The sequence below is a fragment of the Megalopta genalis genome, chromosome 5 (genome assembly GCF_051020955.1).
Source record: "Megalopta genalis isolate 19385.01 chromosome 5, iyMegGena1_principal, whole genome shotgun sequence".
NCBI lineage: Eukaryota > Metazoa > Arthropoda > Insecta > Hymenoptera > Halictidae > Megalopta > Megalopta genalis.
Genome location: NC_135017.1, coordinates 29,102,217 through 29,125,159, shown reverse-complemented (window position 1 = coordinate 29,125,159; position 22,943 = coordinate 29,102,217). Strand labels below are relative to the sequence as shown.

Genomic DNA, 22,943 nt, shown 5'->3' with positions numbered 1-22,943 from the left:
GATGAAAGATAATATTTTGAAACGAATATATAGCAATTAACGTTTCGTCTACTGTGGAATAAGTACGTAACGTGGTTCAAAGACCTGGCTCATTAATTACGGGCACAATTTGGTAATGAGGTCGTATTCACGCATTATGCGAATGTGCGAAGGATACGCTTCACGTACATTTCAACGTTTTGCCATACCAGGTTTAACCTACTTAGTGGGAAATTATTCCTTTCTTCCGCCAATAACAATTTCCACAGAATTCGCGACTATATTTTCAAATCTGTCCGTTAAGGACGCTGCGAATCAATACAATTCCATTTATGTATCTCAGTTTCGTTGCATTCGCTTTTCATTTGTAATTATGAATCAGTTGCAACAGCCATCGTAATTGTTCCTTAACTGAGAACTTGGCTACGAATTAATCGTTGCCGATTCAACGAATTGGCCATTCTATTATTCCATACTAATTTCCTTGTTGAAATTTGTAAAATCAATAAAATAAATGTCGCATGACAGTCGCGAGGTACTATATTTTGCGAGTAGGAAACATGCGTGAAGGCGTTCTGGCGTGTTGCGGTCGAGTATCGACCAATCAGAGGCCAGGGTGAGGTCACTGGCGGCCAATGATCGTGCGCAGAAAGAGTCGATAGTCGGGGGTATAAGATCCCGTTGCTGGTGTCCCTCGCGCATTAATCGTTTGGTGTTCGATCGTGCATTGTGTGTGGTTGATAGCAGTAGCTCCATTACTTGCTTGAACTATCAGCTACCCAATTTTTACGAGGACATAAAACACTTCTTCAGACTTCAAAATGGTAAGAGGATGCTAATCATTACTTCCGTGCGTAAGGAACGACGGTCTCACGAGTCAGACGTGTTAATTGCACATGCCGTTACGTCGAGACGTTACACCGGCCGGCTCCGCCCTTTCTACGCGAGTCACTTCAGGCGCCTTAATTATTCTTTGAATAAATTAGAAGCACTCGCATTGCCATCAGTTCTTTGCCGTTTTACTCGATGAATGGATTTTTCGTGTAAAAATTGTAGAATCATGTGAATGTGAAAATGTCAGATTTTGTTTCGCGTTGACGAGGAGAGGGGGGAAATGCGCGTCGTTTCACTGACACGATCGATATTTCAAGGAGGCAGACATTTTCTAATAAATATAACTTGAATTTAACAGAAACGAAATATTTTAGAAAGCGTTTTCATTGTATGCAATGGTTAATATCATTTTTGTGATTCATAAGGAATATTTTATTCAGTATAACGAATACATAACTTTAGAATCATTTAAAATATTAAAATTCGTAATTAACTATTTTCTTATTCTATCGATAGCAATACACATAAAAACTTACGTATGATTTCCTTTTTCAGCGTGAATGTATCTCAATCCACGTTGGCCAGGCTGGAGTCCAAATTGGTAATGCCTGCTGGGAGTTATATTGTCTGGAGCATGGCATCCAGCCCGATGGCCAAATGCCATCAGATAAAACTATTGGTGGAGGTGACGACAGTTTCAATACTTTCTTTAGTGAAACTGGTGCTGGAAAACATGTTCCTAGAGCTGTTTTCATCGACTTGGAGCCTACAGTAGTCGGTATGTAAATAAGTTCTTGACTTTCTCATTCAATAAATAGCTCGTTTCATGAATTTATTTTATAACAAAACGTATTTTATTTTCCAGACGAGGTTCGCACAGGCACCTATCGTCAACTCTTCCATCCAGAACAATTAATCACGGGCAAAGAGGATGCTGCAAACAATTATGCTCGTGGGCATTATACGATTGGCAAGGAAATCGTTGATCTTGTCTTAGACCGCATTCGTAAGCTTGCAGACCAATGTACTGGACTCCAAGGTTTCCTCATCTTCCACTCGTTTGGAGGTGGAACTGGCTCTGGCTTTACATCGTTGTTGATGGAACGTCTTTCTGTGGATTATGGAAAGAAGTCGAAGTTGGAGTTTGCAATTTATCCTGCACCACAAGTTTCAACTGCTGTGGTCGAACCCTACAACTCTATTCTTACTACCCATACGACTTTAGAACATTCCGATTGTGCATTTATGGTCGACAATGAAGCTATTTATGATATCTGTCGTCGTAATTTGGATATTGAGAGACCAACGTACACGAACCTGAATCGATTGATTGGTCAAATCGTTTCTTCGATCACGGCCTCCCTTCGCTTCGACGGTGCCCTTAACGTTGATTTGACAGAATTCCAAACTAACTTAGTACCTTATCCACGAATTCACTTCCCTCTAGTAACCTATGCTCCAGTTATTTCCGCGGAAAAAGCTTATCACGAGCAACTCTCTGTTGCGGAAATCACGAATGCTTGTTTCGAACCAGCCAATCAAATGGTCAAATGCGACCCTCGTCATGGAAAGTATATGGCTTGCTGCATGTTGTACAGAGGAGACGTTGTACCAAAGGATGTTAATGCAGCAATCGCAACCATTAAGACTAAACGTACCATTCAATTCGTCGATTGGTGTCCAACTGGTTTCAAAGTTGGCATTAACTATCAGCCACCTACTGTTGTACCTGGTGGTGACCTTGCTAAAGTACAACGAGCTGTCTGCATGTTGTCCAATACTACTGCTATTGCAGAGGCTTGGGCCCGACTTGACCATAAATTTGATCTGATGTACGCAAAGAGAGCATTCGTACACTGGTACGTCGGTGAAGGTATGGAAGAGGGTGAATTTGCTGAAGCACGTGAAGATCTTGCTGCCCTTGAGAAGGATTACGAAGAAGTTGGTATGGATTCTGCTGAAGGTGAGGGCGAAGGAGCTGAAGAATACTAAACAAAATCCCCATCATGATATTTCATTGAGAACTAATATGAAATAAATGTGCGGGTTTACAAGCGCTACTGTTTTATGTATGTCACCTACCCTTTACGTTTCCTAAATCATTTTATTAATTCCATGATTGATTACATAATTTATGGATTATATTCAGTTATATTTTATACATTTAAAAACACTTATGTTATACTTTTGAATAATCTTCAGTTATCTGACTTATTATTATATTAACTTAGGAGAGATATAATACTTAAAAAAAAAGAAATTAACTAAAAGATAATTGTTTTCTTAGTTTCCAATATGAAACTGAATTGTATAAAATAAAAGTGGATTTGTTAATGTTGTTTACTAGATATTTATCTATATTAATATCGTAATATAAAACTACTATTCGATTATTGAATGTCACGAAAGAAAGCTACCTGTTAACTTAAGAACACGGAAATTTATGATTTCTTGTTCAATATCTCTAACAAATAATCCGATACAGTATTTATTTGTTACATGTAGTTATAACAACCGTAAAAGAACAATATAGCCGTTTATCATAATAAATATTTCTATCAAACAACGTAACTTGATAGAACTTTTATTTTTAGCGATTTAAAAGTTCATGAAAGTCCGTAACGTACTGGGGTCTCGCTATTTTTATCGTACAGTTTTCACTCGTGGTTTCTTTGATTATTTTGTGTCACGAGATGACTTCTATTAGCGTTAGATACTTGAATTTTTATTTTACAATACCTATCCCCCCCTGTCCAAATAGTTTAAACGTGTCATTTGGTACGGTTCAACAGTCTCGATTGAAATACATTTAAAAAATGAGCGTAACAGCGTAAGTGCATATGACAAGCACGCGACCCGGAATACTTCGTCTAATAATTTGTCGCAGCCATTCGTGTTCTCTTATTGCAAATGTAAGAATATCCCTTCTAATTCTGTTCTATCTCAGTTTATTGCACGTCAGTTGGTTCTACTTTACTCCAATAACAAGAATAGATATCTTACTGAGAATCCGCCATGAGCCATAGGTTCCTTACATTTGCCGTGAGCACGCATGCGCGTCACGGCAGTGCACGTCGGTGCGTGTCGGTGTGCACAGCGCTGTGTAAGGTGGCATTTCGTTTAGAAAAAAAAAATTGGCGGACTCGTTATTTGAAAAATTGTGCAAATGTTACCGACACGTCATTAGTAGTGTGTCCGAACGGACCCACCATGTGTTCAGGACCACGCCGAGTAATATGAGTGAGTGAGCGCAGCATTACTTAAAGTTTTTCAGTAACGTTTCCCCCGTGAAAGAATGTAAAAAGTATTGCACGGATATCGATACAACATTAAATCGATGCATCGAGATAGAGGTGTCGATGCATAATCAAGATCCAATGAAATATGTTCAAAGCGGATTCGGACAAGTGGCTCCAGACAGGTGTATCGATGTCTCTGGCGTATCGATATATTGTTTGCATACTTACTCGCAAGGCAAGAAGCTACTGCCTTGGATGTATGCAGTGGAGTGCAGCCCCTCCAGCTCGAGTTCTCGTTGCAACGTTCTCCGGTTTCCTCAATCACGTTTTTTTCTCATGTGCTGAATAATGCATTTATAGTGAGACCATTTCAAAGAATGTTAACTTTATTTCATGACTACTTACGATAAGAATGAGTGAGTACCCCGGTGGGAGTCGTGAATGTTTTCGAAACAACTATGTAATTTCTGATGTGCTTATCTCCTTGCTTAAGCCGGAGTTTTATGAGATCTCTTATAATTTTGATAAAAGCATTCACTATGCCGCATTACCTGGACAAAATCCATGTGTACACGGCGTGTACACAACACACGCCCAAATGTTGCATCTACACGTGTGATTCATCAATGTATTCAAGATAATACAGTTCGAAGAAATTTAACATTGTGTTGCATCTAACGCATTCGGAAGAAGTATTTTTTTTAATTAGAAATTGGAGAATGGCGTGATACACAATAGTCAATTTGTTTAATATTGCCCTGTAGCTGGGATACAGTCATTATGCTTGGTAGGTGAACTACGGTAAAAATACTTTAGATAAGATCACAAGGCATTCTTTTTGCACATTAATCTTCAGGTTATGCTCTTATCTCTTTTGTTGTCTACTTGTACATTTAAATAGTGCTGACTACAATTACCTTTGTCTTCTAATGCAAGCAAAACGTACATCTAGAAATATGGTGTAGAATACAACCAGTAAACATTTCGTAATATTACATTTGGTATAAAATATAGTCTAATATTTATGAACTAATCCATTATCAGTTATTATAATCAATTAAAATATTTGCATACTTTTAACGGTTCTTACTTTTGTAATAAACATATTATTGTACATAATATATATAGGTATATATGTCCTTTAAACTTATTACACTAAACTATTAACTAACTTTTAATCAATGTCATCTCCTTTATGTGTTGATTACTGTTGACAATCTAACAACATGTAGTTTATATATATATATATTAGATACTCTACTTTCTACTTTTGCTTAAAAGTTTTATTTAATTTATGTGATAGTGCTGTTTTAAGTAGTTATTTTGTTTTTTCCAGACCACTGCAAAGCCATGAAGATGAGCTTCTCCTTATCATCGCTTCAGCCGCTCGGTCATAGCTTAGACAAGCATGGCCAAGCGGGGATAGCGATCGAGAGACCATATAACAGCCTCACAAAGAAACGGTTTGTTTCACATCCTATGTTTATATTATATGATATAGTTCTACTTACATTGTTCTAATAAATGTAGTCTAAAAATTAGCTGGAAGCAGATGTTATGTAGTCAATAATTATGTTACATTGTTATTTATGAGTAATCTAATGTAAATAGCAAAAAAACCATGATAAAGTTATTTATTGATTTTGTAGGAAAGACCCAAAGCAGTTTCAAAATCAACGTTCGTGGACAAATCATGAAGATTGCAAAGATGATTTCTGGGCAGCAATACGATCTAATTATGACTATATTATGGACACTAATTTAATAGATAGTTGTAAAGTAAGTGTATTATTTTTTGTACATGTATGATGCAGTTAGATCTAATGCCAATGCTTTGAATGTTTCTTTACTAATTATGATAGGAAGCCAATGGCGAATTAACATGGGATGAGTCTGATGTATCAGCACAATCGTGGAATTTAAAAGAAGTTAGTAGTCAATTTTCAGAATTATATTCCTGGCTAACAGTTCTCCAAGAATTGGTTTATTCTAAGGAAGAAAATTTATTGGACAAAAGTCTGCGTGCGGTATGTACAACTCAGTTATATTAAGTTATAATTAGATTGTGGATCTTTCATGGATAATTTTATCAAAGCCAAGGTAAGAGAGAAATATATATTTCATCAGTTATAAAAAAATTCTTTATAATAAAACTAATGTCGAAACAAACTTAATCTTTATTAATATAAACGTTTATCATATTTTACGCACATCTGCAGAAGTTCATAAAAATCCACAGTCTAATAATAAAAATAAAAATTGTTTATGCCAGTGATAACGAATTCAATAATAATGTAATAATCGCAATGTAATAATAGCAATAAAATGTATACCTCAGGCTCACATGGAGGAGCTGCGACGTAGGGCTTACAGAAGAAAGTTATTTAATGAACAAGCAGGAAAATTAGTGTCACGTGCCCCTGCTTTGAAAGATGAAGTAGCGTGGCGTGTTGACCATTTGAATGCAAAATGGGAATTAGTAGAACAAATTATGGCACCCGTTGAAAGGCCAATATCCAATCAACTGGATATGTCAGCAGGTAAATTAGTCTTTCATTATGAAATATCAAAATTCTGGATAGGGCGTTGCTCACTATTCTTTGACATGCTTTATAGATTTTGAGCACGAAGTGAAGTGTTTGAGGAAATGGCTCCGTGAGATGGAATCTCGACTTCAGCCTTTGAGCTTCCATGTAGATTGGACATTAGCAGAACTGGAGGAAAAAGCAGTGGAGCATATGGTGAGTGCTATATAAAATACATTTTTAAAGAATTTGAAATGTGTATTTTCAAATCAAAGAATACATATAGGATTCGTTATGATATTTTCAAATTGGAATGCTCAGTATACTCATATTTATTTTATGAGAGCAGTATTGTGATATATGATTCAGTGCATTTATTTGGTTCTACAAAATAAATTGAACATGTTGTCTTTGATGAAACAAAAATGAGATAAAAATCCACGACACTATCGAAATGAGTATTGTAGGTAAATTAAGCAATGATGTGTAAATAATGAGATGCATATATTCGTCGGACGAGTCATTAACACAACAACAGATCGATTCATATATGTATGCATTCCGTTTACAAAGCCGGATACACGTCTTTATTGTTAGCGGAAACGGTCGACAGCTGACACTCACGCAAACTGTACAGGATGGACGATAGTAATAGTAAATAATTACGTTTATCGTGCTTGAAATATCTAACTATCTAACTAGCATAGATCTATTCAAGCGGTGAATTTAGCATAACTTTTAGAGAATAAATGTGATACCTTCAATATTCGCAGCGATTTCTTTTTCGCGATACTGTAATTTCCTTGCCCCAACCAAAGACTGCAGAATTATTTTATACATTCGTCGAGGCGAGCCGATGCACTGTACATTCAGTTTCAGCTCGATTGTCTTTCTACTCCCTGTTGTGTGACTGGGTGGGCGTCGAGAACTTGACTCGTTCGTGTTGGTTCCGCATCTTTCTGCCGAGTCTCTGTCTTCTTCTTTCTCCCGTTCTCTCCCTCCTTAATTGCATCTCGACACAAAACGTGATATGTACCAGACAATCATATGCAGTATAATGTGACCGTATTTTAATAACATTTGTACCTATTTTTTTTTTTCAAAATGAATACAATTTTCAGAATGGAAACTCCTCATAATTTTGTCAAATTTTACTTCTTACATGTAATTTATTGAATACTATAAAATATTGTAAATTTATAATTCAATGATAAATTTTAATATAGCATTTATTAATAAATAAATATAATATAGTAGTACTGACACTTTTGATAAAAGGACTGAACTTATAAAATTGATTCTAATATCTTGACGGAATATTTATAATTATAATTCATTTTATCTAATAAAATTGGGTAAGAGAGAACGAATCCTCGTTCTATAAATTATTTATGCTTGCTTTAGTTACAATAAGCTTGTAATGTTTAAATTTGTATATGTATATTTCTAAACTTAGTAAGTATTTGTAAACCTGTAATAATTAATTTTATCATTACTTATATGTCGTCTTGTGTATTGTTTTAGTAGCCGATACTATTGTTTACGAAAGTAAGTTCAAATGTAATATATGTATATCTCGTTGTGCACGATACCTTTATGGGTTCAGTATTTCAGGAACAGGATTATAGTTGTAGACACCTTGGCAACTAGACACCCAGAGTCATTTTACAGTGAGGTATTCAAACTACATCATCACTGTTTAATTTGTAGAAAGCGATTCATTAATTACACGCTATATTTTGTTAGATAATGTGTTACCTGATGGACCGTTATTAATACGAAATTACGTATCGCCTTCCTCTTATTTAACTATTGCGTACCTGTTTCATTCCTATATCTATCAGAAAGAGGTTGTATTTCATATGACTTTAGTATTTATAATATCGATTTGTCTGCATTATTGAAGATAATAATCGACATTTTAAGAATTTATTTCGGAATATTGTTACTTTCATTTTTTTTATAAGTATATCGAATTACGAATATGTATAAAATTTGCATAAAAGCGATTATTTCATTATAGTCAAGGTTGATTTAGAAAAAATATTTATTAACAGATTCGTTTCTATTGAAGTTTTTAGAAATTAATATTAAGCATGTTTCGTTTTTAGAAAATAAATATAATCTTTTTTCAGAAGTTTCGAAGAGCTTTTGAAGTTAATTCAGCGATCGATAATAATGGGCGGAAGTATTGACCGAATAATTTAATTTTAGACCTCTAAGCTGGCGAGGATAAATTTGTTTACGTCTAGTTCGTTGCTCTCCAACAAGACCATATGGCACACATGTTTGTCTTCAGCAAATTCCACGGTATCTGCTGGAAATTCGGATACTTCTCTACATTTGTATTTCAAACAACGTGTATGCTATAAATTGATGTCGGCTCACGTATGTAAAAAAAAAAGAAATAGTGAAGGTTGAAACGCCTTCTGACTGCGTTACGCAATATTCTTCTCATAGTGTTACAGTGAAAGCTGTAAAAGAACTCGATCCAGAAATCCAGTTAATTTTCTAGATCTAGAGATACACATAGTTTTACTTTATAATTCCTCGAGTATCTCATTAGCAATCGCAATCGTAATCAAAACAGTTGTTTCTGTTTCTACTCAGTAAAAGTTTGCATTACAAGATGCAATTAGTTAATTCCAGGAGGAATATTAAAATGTTGAAACATTTACATACGAACGGAAAAAAAATAATCTTTTGAGATATGAAATTTAACACGCTGATTATGTTGGAGTAATCAGTGAACTATTTGAAACTAGTTGTTGTGAAACTAAAGCCACCAAATATGAATATTTTAATATAGTTATTAATTAAAGTATAGTGTAAAGTAAAATTCAGCATTGAGTAACTAATAATTACTATTAATATTGTTTATTACTATAAATAGAATGAATAAGACATTAGCACGATATTCAATATATTAATTCACAGTAGAGACTCTGTAAATGATCAGTTTTATAAATACTATTATTTTCGATATATTTGTAGGAAACTTTTATAGTTGTGAACATTGTAAGAAATAGCAATGGTCTTTTTTGCAATTATTAAACAAATTTTCTTGAATAGTTATTTCAAGTAATTCACTTTAGAAATACAATACAATTTACAATAATTTTAAATGCATTTTATTGGCATCCCTAATAGTTATTAAATCATCTCATTAGTGTAAGAGGTATGTAACATGAAAATCATTTAAATGAAGTATTACATATTAACAAAACAGTTTTCTTAGTTACAAGCTAAGCAACCTCACTAGTCATAGTGGAAAATAGTTAACAGAACAGCTAATTAATTATCAGCTACACTTATTAGTATTACAGTTTATTTGCAGCCGTATCTAAAGATCAAAAGAATCTAAGGAATTCGTTGTTGAGATGTCGGATAGCTACCAGATCAACTATGATTACATTCCGGGATATTCTGGTATTAAAGTTCGAGCTCAGGCAATGATCGATTTCCCGTATGCTTGGTTCTCTGATTTAGCGAGGTACAAAACGAAAATACGGTGTTGAGACCGCGCGAGCGGAAACTTGATAGCGTCTGATCAAAAACAAAAAGTAACGAAAGGAGTACAATAATGATCGACGCACGGGCACGCGTAATTTACTTCATGTCCTGTATCGTTCCACGTTCTGTCAGTTGTATTACCGTTGTTCGGTCCATAGAATTTCAACGCGTTAATGAAGATTGATGGCGATACTCGTGTTGCTCAATGAATATACCTGGCATCTGACCCCTCTTCGTCCGATGCCAGGCCTCCCCGATGGGACATATGCCGAGTCGTTAACTCTTTGATTGTCATATGTAATGAAAATTTGATTGAAAGTTGATACGTGGCTGACATTTCTGATTAATGTGTACGAGCGGAACGGATCGTTCTCTGTTTGCTTGTAGTATATTCACGAGTATGAAATATTTACATATTCAAAATTCAGATTCATTAGTGTGTTACGATTTTTGTAAAGAAATTTCGATAAGGCTCTTCATTACAAAACCCACGATTTTTTATAAATTTTTGTGTGTATGTACTTGGTCTAGTTTCTAAGATATTAAGGAAAATATGATTTAACATAGGTAACATATATTATCGATATTAAAAAATTTCATAAAGTATTGTTTCACTATAGCTTGTTAGTTTTAGAGATGTAATTAAATATTAGACATTTCAGCAAACAAATAATAAGTTTAATTAAAGATATACGTCAGTAGATCATCATGAACTGCTTAGTTTACATTTATATTTATATAAATCAATCGCGTTCAGATTGAATTTAAATAATGAAAATGTTAATAAAATATAATACAAAGGAAAATACGGTAATGCATGTACAGTACTAGTTAAGACATTACAACTGTGCACTCTCTAATTTCCCACGTTGTGATTAAGATAGCATGACAATTTTGAATGATAGTCTACACGTCCAAACAGAGTAATATTTATATATCGTACAACATTTTCACGCTATCTTAATTGGAACACGAGAAATTAACGATAGCATACGCGTACTACCTTTCCATCTGAGAGCGTACATCTGTATACATATACAATCTGCATGTGTACAAATTATGAGAAACATAGTAATGTATTTGTGGAATCCTGTCGTACACATCCAACACATATCCATTAGTATCAAAGCACATATGTACGTAAAACGACGTACAACGAACTTATTTTATATTCTTCTCTTCCAATTTGTTGTTTCATCAACAGCATGGGTCGTTAGCAACTTTTTACAGACTTGCGTAGAAATCGAATTTAAAAGTTGTCCAATTGCAGCTGGTTCTGCATCAAGATAAAAATTGAAAAATATTCTTTTCACTTTTGATTTTCCTCATTGCGACACAATATCCATATTCGCATAAACTACATGACACAGTTAACCAACGTGTCAATAAATTCAAGTAATTAGAAGCAAACATTCACGGTATCTTCGCAGCTTCAGCTTCGATCTCGCAGATAAAGCGGTGGATCATAAATCGCGGGACTCTTAAATAAGCGGACTTCGAAATGCTTAATTTATACTTCTACGAGTGAATAAACTTGATGAATGTATTTGTTTCGAATTGATTTTTCGAAAACAAGTATGTATGTATCCGGGAACGATTTACGATGATACCGATCGGTAATAACGACACTTTCACGTAGCCTCGAACGCAAACGAACCTGCGGGTTCGATAAAGCAAGTATCCCCGTTCAACGTTGCATAAACCTCTCAGCGGCGTGTGTAAATAATAATGTAATATTGGTTCGTTGGCCGACTGGAAACTATAATTTATGCTACGCACGGAAAGGTTAAAAGATCACCCTCGCGTGAAATTTCATTTCGCGCTGGATCGCCGAATGATCCGCCATAGATCGTGCGAGAGCAAACGTTACGGGTTGCGAGCATGAAGAGCAATCGATAACGATGTTTACGGAAGAAATCCATCGCAGACGTTTCATTGATTTCGAATGATCTTGAAACGATTGAACAGGCGTAATAAGTTTTCTTTGGTTCACGATTTTTTCCCGACACTATTTAAGAAACGGAAGTGCAACGTTTTCGTCTAACAGATGCCAATCAGTAAGGAAGTGAAATTAATTCAGGCCTGTTACGATGGATTAAACAACGTTGCTCACGTGAAATTTCGTGTGGAGAATGTGCGCCGGCGTGCATAATAGAAACACTATGTATGTACAATAGTAATTACTGCTTACGATCTTGCTCGTTATGGATATTGAAACAATTTCGTTTTGGTATTGTACGGGACAAGTAAAAGCCGAACCATATTATTCTGTCAATTAAATGGCTCGCTTAATAAGGAGTGAAACGGTTTCGTTAACCTTTGTTTCTTGCAATTTTTACGTGTTTCACGCTTTCTATGCGACGCCGTTAAATAAGTCGTGTAATTCGTATTTAGTTACTGTAAAGCAGATGTACATAGAAAGGACACGTTAAATTCTGTACAGTTTGATGCGGTAACCAGATATTAATGACTGGCGAAGACAAAATCATAAAGCTACAATTAGGCAGCGAATGAAGTTTATTTTGATGAACAAAATTTCTTTTTTATCGAATTATAATATATACTATATATATAATATGTATTAATAATATAATAATATATATTATAATTAATATTTTTTATCGAGTCAAATTGAGAAGAAAGTGTATATTTATGTTACAATTAAAAGTTCTGATTAGTTATTTTGTTGCAGACGCCATGAAGTCAAAAAAGTTAACAAAATTCAATATTTATTTAAAAATATTTGATGATATTTAATAACATGTAAAACTACAAATATTAAATATGTCATAATATTTAACATAATTGATTATGAAATTCAATATTTAATATTTGTAGTTTCATATATGTTATCAAATATCATCAAATATTTTTAAATGAATAATGAATTTTGTTAATCTTTTTGTCTCCATGGCGTCTGCAACAAAGTAACCAACCAGAATTTTGAACTTTAAATTTAAAAGTTGTCAACATGAAGATTCGATTGACTTTATAATTTGTACATATAGTATTCAGCAGCTATTATTTAGAGCGATAATCTCATGCAACTTTAGGCACGCCAGCTTTGCAATAAAAATCAATACACGAAAGTCGTGTGCAAGCGTGGGTAGTAATTGATCCGATTAAGTACTATTTTTCTTTAGGGCTCGGGTGGAGAAACGTTTGCGAGAAAATTCATCCGAGAGGTAGCAAGTTATTGACACGCTGCAAGTCGATAGGATTATTTATTTCGCTATGCGATGCAGAATGTGAGGTAGCGTTGATGCTTCGCTGGTGCCGCGACGCAATCCGTAGGATTGAGTTTCCATGTGATACCCATTCCACGATATACAATCAGGATACCGGTCTTAGAGTTATTTCTATTTCCTGTACCCTGAAATTGATCCGAAAGTTTCAACGAAGGAACAGATAAATTGCAACATTCATCTCTATTCTAGTACACCTTTAGACCTTAAATGTACAACTTAAAAATAGATTAGTCTTATTTGTTTCAGCATAGAATGGATACGGTTTTACATTAAGCCTGTCTTATGTCTCTCGTTAATAGAAGATATAGAGGGTGTTTCGGATTTTTCCGTACATAGTTCAGAAGTGTATCCTACAAGCAAAAGTAAGACTAAAATGTAATATAATAAAAAGTCCATAAATGCTTTGTTAAGAATTCGTGACAAAAATACAGAATATGATTTAAACACTGTTAAATATACCTATAGTCCTCGCACGACAAGAAAGCAGATTTTACATTCTCCCTCTTACTAGTTGTTCCATTGCCGCAACTATCGGTCGTTATTGTCCGCCGTCGATCCTCGTCACCGTTTTCGGGGACGAAAAAGGGAACAAAGGTGTGCATCATCTAATAATAATTTTCTAATAAATACATATGTACAGTAAATTCTCCCTAATTGACGCTTCGATTGTACACAAAAATGGACAATTTGGGAAGAAGAGATTATTTGAGCCTCGCGTTAACAACTATAAAAACGAGCCGCGAGGCTCGTATAATCGTATCTCTTCTTCCTAAATTGTCCATTTTTATGCGCAATGTGAGAGTCAATTAGGGAAAATTTACTGTATCTCCATTTCAAAGTGACGCTCGCCTTTGTTAACACGATTTGGACATCGCCGAGTTATTGAATTTATTGTTGACTTCAGTTGCTTGTGATCTTGTCTAATCTCTTCGCAGGCGTTGCTGATTTTTGCAATTAATTCGTATCTTGTACGTTATCCTTATCATATCTTTCACATTTTTTATTTTTGGCATATCTTCTCAACAAAACATTTACGAACTTTCTGTTATGTAACATTTTAGTCTTATTTTTACTTGTGAAACTCCCGAAGTACGTACATGATATATAATATAATAATAAATGCATAAAAACCAATCGCAATGATGAAGAACCAAAGGAAATGTTCTTCTTCATTATTGCGATTGGTTTTTATCTATTTACCCTATTATAATTGTATCTATTTATAATAATATTTTATCTGTTTAAACCTATTCTTTTGTTTCTATTTGTATAATCACTTCGCCCTCGTGCGCACGGTTTTTATGCATTTATGGCAAAACTATGTAGGCGAAATACAAAACTTTGAAAACACTAGACGAATTTCAGAACATCGTTCGACGTATTGAAACAATTAAAAGAGAAACCATATTATTCTATTTCATTCTTATTTTTCACAATCAACATAGAACATTTTTGTTTTGCAAAAGATCCACATTTTCCAGGCTCATTGTGTTCCTTTCTCCAAAAAGGAATTTCGTTCCCTTGCGATTTTTCCACCGGTACTTAAAGCGTTAATTGCGCGTCCAATTGGATTCACGCGAACAGCGTGGCGCGGGGGTTTAAAAAATCGTTTGTCCGGGGAACTATAGGCCTGTAAAGAGAATTCACGACGACTTTTGTTCGCGCGGCCTTAAAACATCTGGAGCAATCGAGATAAGAGGGAACATTCAGCGGCGGGACTTTGAAAGTCGATGTAGATTAGCCGGCACCCGGAGCAGGAAGGATAAATTGTACCGCAAAAGGGTTAATTAAACGCGTACGTGCATGACGCGGCCGCGTTGAAAACGGCCCCGAGACTCACGGCGGAACGAGCACGTTTCGGTGATAGTGACCCAGTAGCTGGGACGCCACGTAACAATTCTGGTTTCAAGGTAGCGGTACACGCCGGTGATGCTTCACCCTGCGGACACTTCACCGGTTCTCGGTAAACAATTAGACGCGACTTGCTCCAGATGTAGCAACTACCGTTGCTCCGCCTGCGTCGATGATCTCCCGTTCCACGCAGAAATCGGAGTAATGCGTGCCGCGGTGCCGTAACAAGTAATATCGATGCGTATCGAACGCGATCTTTCAACTACCCCGATGGTACCGCTCGCTGTCGTTGCCTGTTGTCCTTTTTCTGGGCGGACGGATCTGACAAGTGAGATACCAACGGAGTGACGTTCATATTCAGGCGCCTTTTAAGACTCGATCACTGCATTGAAATTGGACCGAATGACTTGAACCTTTTTTGAGATATTAGACGAGTTTACCACACAATAACACATTTTTGTGAAAATTCCAATTTGTTTGAATTATAAAGGAATTATGTTTTTTTCAACGCAGCCCGAAAATGCCGATTTTTCTGGAACTGCGTAAGTTTGCTGGGATTCTTAACCCCTTGGGTACAGTCGACGACTGAGACTCGTTGTGCACTTGTCTTGCTCAAATTACGGATGACGAGTCTAATTCGTCATTCAATTGAATCCGTTCCAAAGGCAAGAATTTTTTCAAATGAATCTGTGCCCAAGGGGTTAAAAGAAGTTTTGAGCTATTTTGATTATCGGTATTTTATTATCGTTTCTTCAGAGTGAAAACACCTCTTATGTATGTAAATAAGTGTTTCTTGTATGTATATATAAAATTGCAGCAGGTATATAATAAAAATTTAATAGCTTTTAACACTTTGTAGGGGACATCGTTAAAACGTTAACAATTTTTTGTTTAAATAAAAATATCCGTCACTACCGTCATTTAAAGTAATTTGAATTGTGCTCTCATTAGAAACTGAATAATCAATCCTTATCTCTCTCTTATCCGTCGTTCGAATTAAAATTTGCCAAACTCTGATTAAAACAACTTACTGCGAGTTCCAGATGTTTACAAACGTTTCGATGCTTTCTTATGAACAATGTTATTCTTACTTTCACTGCAACAATACCTAAATATTTGAAATACTTTATGTTGAATCTTATAATTGCATCTTATCTTATAATTCATCTTATCTTGCGTCAATCTTATAATTTGCATTTGTATTTAAAAAAGAAAGGTGTTCATTCGTCTCTCGAATTTTTTTCAGGATAAATAGTGTTCATTCTCGTTTCTAATTAATGACTAGAGAATCGCGGAGAAAATTTTGTCGGCAAATGGGATGCGTAAGCCGACCGAGACGTGACAGAAAAAGGTGTTGTTTGCCTGAGGTTGTAATGACAGAGTACGCATGCATCAACCAGTAATTAGCATGGATTATTGAATTGTTTCAATTCAGCACGGTAAAAAAGATCGGTAAATATTCATGTTGGTTTTTGAAAGCGTATGGAACGTTGCCTGCATGAGATCTTGCGGTCCGAATTAATTTAATTTCACGTTATATCATTAAAGGTGTAATAACCCCTGTCTTCTTGACACGTTTCTTTCCCGGCGTCTAATTATCTCGTAGTTCGCGAGGAGAAAGTTATTTTTATGCACGTTATTACTTCAAACACAATGCATGGCGTAACGTCAAGAAAATTAACGACTTCTCGGACAACTTAATGAGAGGATTTTTCCGTAAGATATTAACAAAACATTGTGGCTATTAATTTGTAGTTAGCGCTTTTTACGTAGAATTTGTATAGAATTATTTTCATATAATGTCATCGTGTCACGCCAATCGAAACCTTGTTTTTTGAAGCATGGTGATTCGGTATTAATAGTAATTATTTTCGACTATTATCAGACGAATATTTCTCATTTCTTTTTTGTTGGCGAATGCAAAGAAATATTTATGTATTTGGAAAATTCTATGTTGCGGAGAAAGTATTACTACCAAGACACCTTTGAAAATATGTACTCGATCGAGAAAGCAACTTTACTACGTTCAGATTTAGATAAATTGTTAATAGCAAAAGTAGATTGATACGTTTTAATTGTAGCACGTCAATTAAAAGAACACTTTTTCATTTAGACTGTGTTCTACTCTCTGAAACTTTTCATATTTAAAGATGAGCATGAAAGTACGTTTCGAGGATAAAACACAATTAACCCTTAACCGGTACGATGATTGACCCCCAATAAAAAGTGCTGAAAGACGTGTTAATTTAATTCTATATACACTATCCATTATATTTTATTCTTAGTCGGTGTATAAAATAATATAAGTATGGAAAACGAAACTTTCACTACAACATCAAATGAAAATAAAATGTTGGAATCTACCGTAATTAATTTTATCCTAATTCAAAATTAATTACAATTTTTTTTATTAAAAGCTATTATAACTTAAAATCGTTATTTAAATTGACATTAAAAATTAATCATGAGGATTAAAAATTGCTAAAATTAGAAACTAAAGGTCGTACCAACTGACTCTTTAGTATTTTATATTTTAAATAATTTACTCGAATTAAAAGTAGAATACGGAGGATTGAAATTAACCCTTTGCACTCGAAGCCACTCTAACTGTAAACCTAAAATAATTTTTCTGACCTACGCTGTCTCTATTTTATATGACAGTTATACTTTAAAAAATTTTTCAAATCTAAATTTTGTTGATGTAAGAATTATTTTGGAATGTGACATAAACATTTTTTAGTGGTGCCTCGGAGTCACCACTCGAGCGCAAAGGGTTAAAGATGAGCACGCTAAAAAAGATAGTGTTTTTCTTTCTTTCTTTCTATCTATATGCATCTGTGAAGAGAATGGTAACGTGAATCACAAAATAGTAAAAACATAAGCATAGTATTTTGAATGATTAACATCAGTAAGAGGAAAAATACATTGTCATTCGAGTTCTGTTTTATAAAATTCGCCAAGATAATATTATTTTGCATAAAGATCCATGATCTAGTAATCGTCGGGCTTCAACTTCGAATGTTGGTTGAATGCACTGATGTACTAGCATCCTCGCAGTAAATCAGTAAGAGGAAAAATACATTGTCATTCGACTTTTGTTTTATAAAATTCGCCAGGATAATATTATTTTCCATAAAGATCCATGATCTAGTAATCATCGGGCATCAACTTCGAATGTTGGTTGAATGCACTGATGTACTAGCATCCTCGCAGAGGTTAATGTACAGTGGAATCTTGATTAGCCCGGTTAATCAGTGAACAAATTGCCGAGTAAATCGAAGCACAGCGCATGATCAAGTTCCTAAGAGAAATGATTAAAAACATACGTACACCCTGCACTTTCCAACGCGATTGGCTACACAATACACATTCATTCAGATTTTCTTGCACCTGTTTGTGTTGTGTATAAGGTTGATGAAAGTGCTGTGTCAGGGTAATCTTTCATCATCAATGAGCCTTCCCCTAGTGTGTTGTCATGTTGCTCCAAATACTGGGAACTCGATTTGATCGAGGCTTCTTGATGAAGGTTATGGATTCCCTGCAGTTCCTTCACCGTTTGATTTATTTTCAATCTTGGATAATCGGCAGCTTGGTTAACTCCACACACTAGCGAGATGATTTGTGATACATCCTACTGTTTCTCCATTCGATAAATACCGTTTAAGGTAAATGACTGCTTTATCGATCATGCGGCGACGTGATAGTCCCCATAATAACGTGCCTGCTTTCTCACTTCAGCCACGTTTCAAACGTGCAGCGAGCTCTCTTTACGTATTAATAACAGAACTTCTCTGTTCGATTCATTGACATTTTTATTAACTTATTACTGTGATCAAAAAGTAAGGTGAATTTGTTTATAAAATGTAAATTCTTTGTTTATTCTTCCAAATCAATTTCATCCCCTTCAAAGTAATCCCCGTCCGATAAAACGCACTGTTTCCGACGCTTTTTCCAGTCCTCGAAACAGTCGGAATAGTCTTTTTCCGGTATAGCCTTCAAGACCTTCTTCGATTCGGTTTTTATCTCCTCAATCGTGTCAAAACGGCGTCCCCGCATCGGCTTTTTGAGTTTGCTGAATAACCAGAAGTCGCACGGATCCAAATCAGGCGAATACGGTGGTTGCGGAACGATATGAGTCGAGTTTTTGGCAAAAAAGTTGGGAAGAACCAATGCAGTATGACATGGCACCAATCGAGACTTGACGCGTTTGAGACACAAATCATCCTTCAAAATGGTTTGGACTGAGCCAAATGATATTCCAACACTATCAGCGAGGTCTCTCATTGTCAGACGACGATTTTCAAGCACCAAATCTTCGATTTTTTTGGACGTGGCCCTCGTCGGTAGACGTTGATGGTCGTCCAGAGCGCGGTTCGTCTTCAACGCGTTCTCGGCCCGCTTTGAACTTGTTGTACCACTTATAAACGTTTTTTTGTGCCATAGTTTGATCACCAAAGGCCTTCCGTAACATTTTCAACGTGTCCGCACAAGAATATTCGTTCCGCAAACAAAATTTGATGCAAGTTCTTTGCTCAACAAAATCACCCATTGTAAAAATCGAAAAATTCACTTTTGGTTGTTTACAAAAACACGTGTAACTCGGAGATAATTAAACCTTTTGACAAACAGACACTTGGCAAATGTTACAGACAGTCCTACCAACCTAGGAAAAAAAAATTACCTGCCTTCCTAATGCCCGGAAGTTTTAAATGACAATTTCACCTTACTTTTTGATCACAGTAGTACTTACACTCTGTTTTTGGAATCTTTCAATCAGAAACTCTTCTCGATTTAATCGACAATTAAATCTTTCGCAGTAATTGTTCCAATATTTTCCTGAAAAGCGGCCAATCGGTACATAAGACATTTTAACCAAGGACGGCAATATAATCTACGATCTTCTCGAGATTATTAATTAAACAAAATTGTAATGCTTCGTCTAGATACATCATTAATCTGAAATAGTTACTTACAATTTGTAATGACTAAACTGCGAATTTTATGCATTTTTTCGGACAAATATGAGTAGATCGAATACGAAACAGCAAATACTTTTAAAGAATTCGAAAATATTATTGCATTTCTGTCAACTGATTAAAATGATTAAGAAAAGAAAAAAATGTCTATGTAGTTCCGGCATCTAATTAGTATAAACAATTTTTACTTTGCATAAAAATCTGCTATCTAGCGACGACGTAAACGTAGCCATTTGTTAATTATTTGCTTGCACTGAATCAAATTACGCTAATTTCTGTAACAAAATTTTGAAAAGTATTCGAATAATAATTCCGACTGGGAATTAAATTGAGTGAATGACCGAGGAAAGAACGGAAAATGCTTTCTTCGCTGAATGAAATACGCAAAGATTGATACGAATTTATATAATTGAATTTAACGATGAAATTTTAATGGAGCCACTGAATCATGCCGCGCAATAATTACTGTAACGTAAATTACGACACGCCATGTTACCATCGTTTATCTTTCACTTTTATTATTCGGCCACTGTTGCTCGACGGCAGATAATACACGCGCCGTGTATTTATCGCGTCAGATTTTCCACGTTGCGGGCCAAGGAATGAGAATTTTTCCCGTTTCACGCGATTTCTCTGATCGGCCACGGAATACCGATCTCTCGATTTACAGTCGCTCACTAAAATATTCGGGCACGTTCTAAAACCGAATAGCTTTCTCAAAGTTGGACCAAACGACTCGAATTTAGACAATGTCCAAATAAATGTTTGCAAGAATTACGTGTTCCATGGAGGTCCACATGTTCAGAACGAGTATCTTAACAAATCTAGTGAAAAAAAGTTGATAAATAAAATTATCAATAATCCGAAGCATATTTGATTATATTTTTGTAAAATTATATTTTGTTTAGAATAATTTGATTAAAATCAAATTACAAAATTCAATTGAAACTTTTAATTTAATTTGATTTGATTGATGAAACCGATTGAAAACATTAATCGTCAAATAGTTGACGATTGAAGTAATCGATTGATGAAAGTAATCGTCAGTCGTCGATTGAAAGAAACAATTAATAAATGTTGATACTTGAATGGCATTGAAAAGATATCATGACGTAATTCCATTGTGAATTGTTTTTATCATGTCTATTATTTGTATTGAAAGAATATAATCGTTGATTACGATTAACGATTAACCGTAAGATTTTTCGATCGTTAATTGCGATTAATGATTAAAACGAACGTAATCGTTAATTACGATTAACGGTCGTAATTCAATCCTTAATCGTTGATTAATTTGTTGCCCAACTCTGCTTTGCAAGAATTTTTATCATAATCTGTGCTCGAATGAAGAAACGTATTTAACGATTTCCTTCGTAATTTCAACAATTCCCAAAGATAAATTTGTGAAACCGGTTCTTCCGGCCATCACGGTATATATCCCGTGTCGAAGTGCGAATATTTTAGCGAGTGACTGTACGTTAAACAAGTCCGCGAGCAATTTTCGTGGTTGGCAATTTCACCGTGGGCCGCGTTCGATTCGATATAATTAATAGACTGACTGCATCGCGTGGCGTAATTGACAACCGTCGGTCCCATACAACATTATTATGCAAATCTCCAGTCCTGCCGCATTTTATCCCGGTGAAATTCTCGGCCGTGATTAACGTTAGATCAATATTTCTTGCGTACGATAATCAAGCCTAAAAAAGACCCCGCGATCCGATCTCGCCGCTTTCGAATGGCAGATTAATGCTTTTTGCGGGCATTTTCGTGGAGCGCCGCGAATTCCCGCGAAAAACAAAGCGTTCACCGCTGATTACGTTTCCAAGATGTGTCATTAATCTCTCGCGTGTTGCGAAACGCATGGCACCGTTCATTAGGAATCATGTTCGACGCGGCATCGGAAAATCAAACGAATTCCCATTTTTTAATGGGAATTCTTTACTTTGTTTTGCGCTCATTCGTCTATTTCCACGTTGTTCAGTTTTAATAGCTGCTTAACGTTTACATCCGTGACACACGCACGCACACGCATACACACGCGTGCGAGCGCGCGCGCGAAACGGAATGAATGAACAAAGAACAGTGTTCAACGCAAATTTATTTAAACTTCGAGATTTCGTCACGTTTTCCGTACACAAACGATGCTTTTACCGTACTTAACTGAATATCAATCTTTTCTTCACGTGGGAATCAGACTAAATATTGATTTGCCGTTTCGAAATGGTACAGTGAACAGAAATTAAGTGGTTTACAGTGAGGAGCAAAAATGAGTACGCACCTTTCAAAACGGTATAATTTTTTCTCAAACTGGACTAAATGTCCTGATTTTTTTTAGGTGATAAAAGAACTGGTTTATACCAAACAATGACTCAAATGTTGTTTTTTTTAATTTTGCTATTACTTGGAGTGTCGAACAAAATTAGAAACTTACGTTCTTTAACATTTCTATCGGTGCTAATATTTCTTTCTTGTTTTTATTTAAACATCAGTAAAATGTAAATGTTACTTTTAGTTTATAATGATTCACAGCAATGTATTATTTAGATTCGCGCTGAAACACTCTGTATACGTATGTATAATAAAGGAATTAGAAAATATCAACAATGTCCAGTAAGAATTTAGAGAAACTAGTGATAATAATAATATATAATATCAAACATATATACATGTAACAATCCTGTATTCGCTGAATAAACCATCTGGTTTATAGTACTAATAAATAGATAATTAATTCAATATTTGTATATTTCTATATTAAAAATAGTAGAAAACAGA

General features: G+C 35.1%; 2 protein-coding genes and 1 long non-coding RNA gene across 5 annotated transcripts in view; 2 read left to right on the top strand and 1 right to left on the bottom strand.

Moving 5' to 3' along the window:
* The first annotated feature begins 646 nt into the window (after positions 1-646).
* Positions 647-2,869, top strand: LOC117222486 (tubulin alpha-1 chain). Its single transcript, XM_033474210.2, has 3 exons — positions 647-803; positions 1,369-1,591; positions 1,679-2,869. The coding sequence occupies exons 1-3, from the start codon at positions 801-803 to the stop codon at positions 2,803-2,805; spliced, it is 1,353 nt and encodes a 450-aa protein (XP_033330101.1). The 5' UTR covers positions 647-800; the 3' UTR covers positions 2,806-2,869.
* Positions 2,870-3,135: 266 nt separating this feature from the next.
* Positions 3,136-4,583, bottom strand: LOC117222489 (uncharacterized). The gene is made up of 2 exons (XR_004490710.2): positions 4,458-4,583; positions 3,136-4,393 (listed from the first exon to the last, which is right to left on the bottom strand). It is a non-coding gene; the product is annotated as an uncharacterized LOC117222489 (long non-coding RNA).
* Positions 3,876-22,943, top strand: part of LOC117222485 (uncharacterized) — a 364,434-nt gene continuing 345,366 nt past the window's right edge. The window contains exons 1-6 of one of the 3 annotated variants that reach the window (XM_076522259.1): positions 3,876-4,053; positions 5,389-5,515; positions 5,702-5,831; positions 5,915-6,079; positions 6,391-6,592; positions 6,669-6,793. In XM_076522259.1, the coding sequence (XP_076378374.1) occupies positions 4,050-4,053; positions 5,389-5,515; positions 5,702-5,831; positions 5,915-6,079; positions 6,391-6,592; positions 6,669-6,793 (753 nt within the window). In that variant the 5' untranslated portion in view covers positions 3,876-4,049. Of the gene's footprint in view, positions 4,054-4,338; positions 4,840-5,388; positions 5,516-5,701; positions 5,832-5,914; positions 6,080-6,390; positions 6,593-6,668; positions 6,794-22,943 lie in introns of those variants that run through there. The other 2 variants (XM_076522260.1, XM_076522258.1) reach the window with 2 other exon arrangements.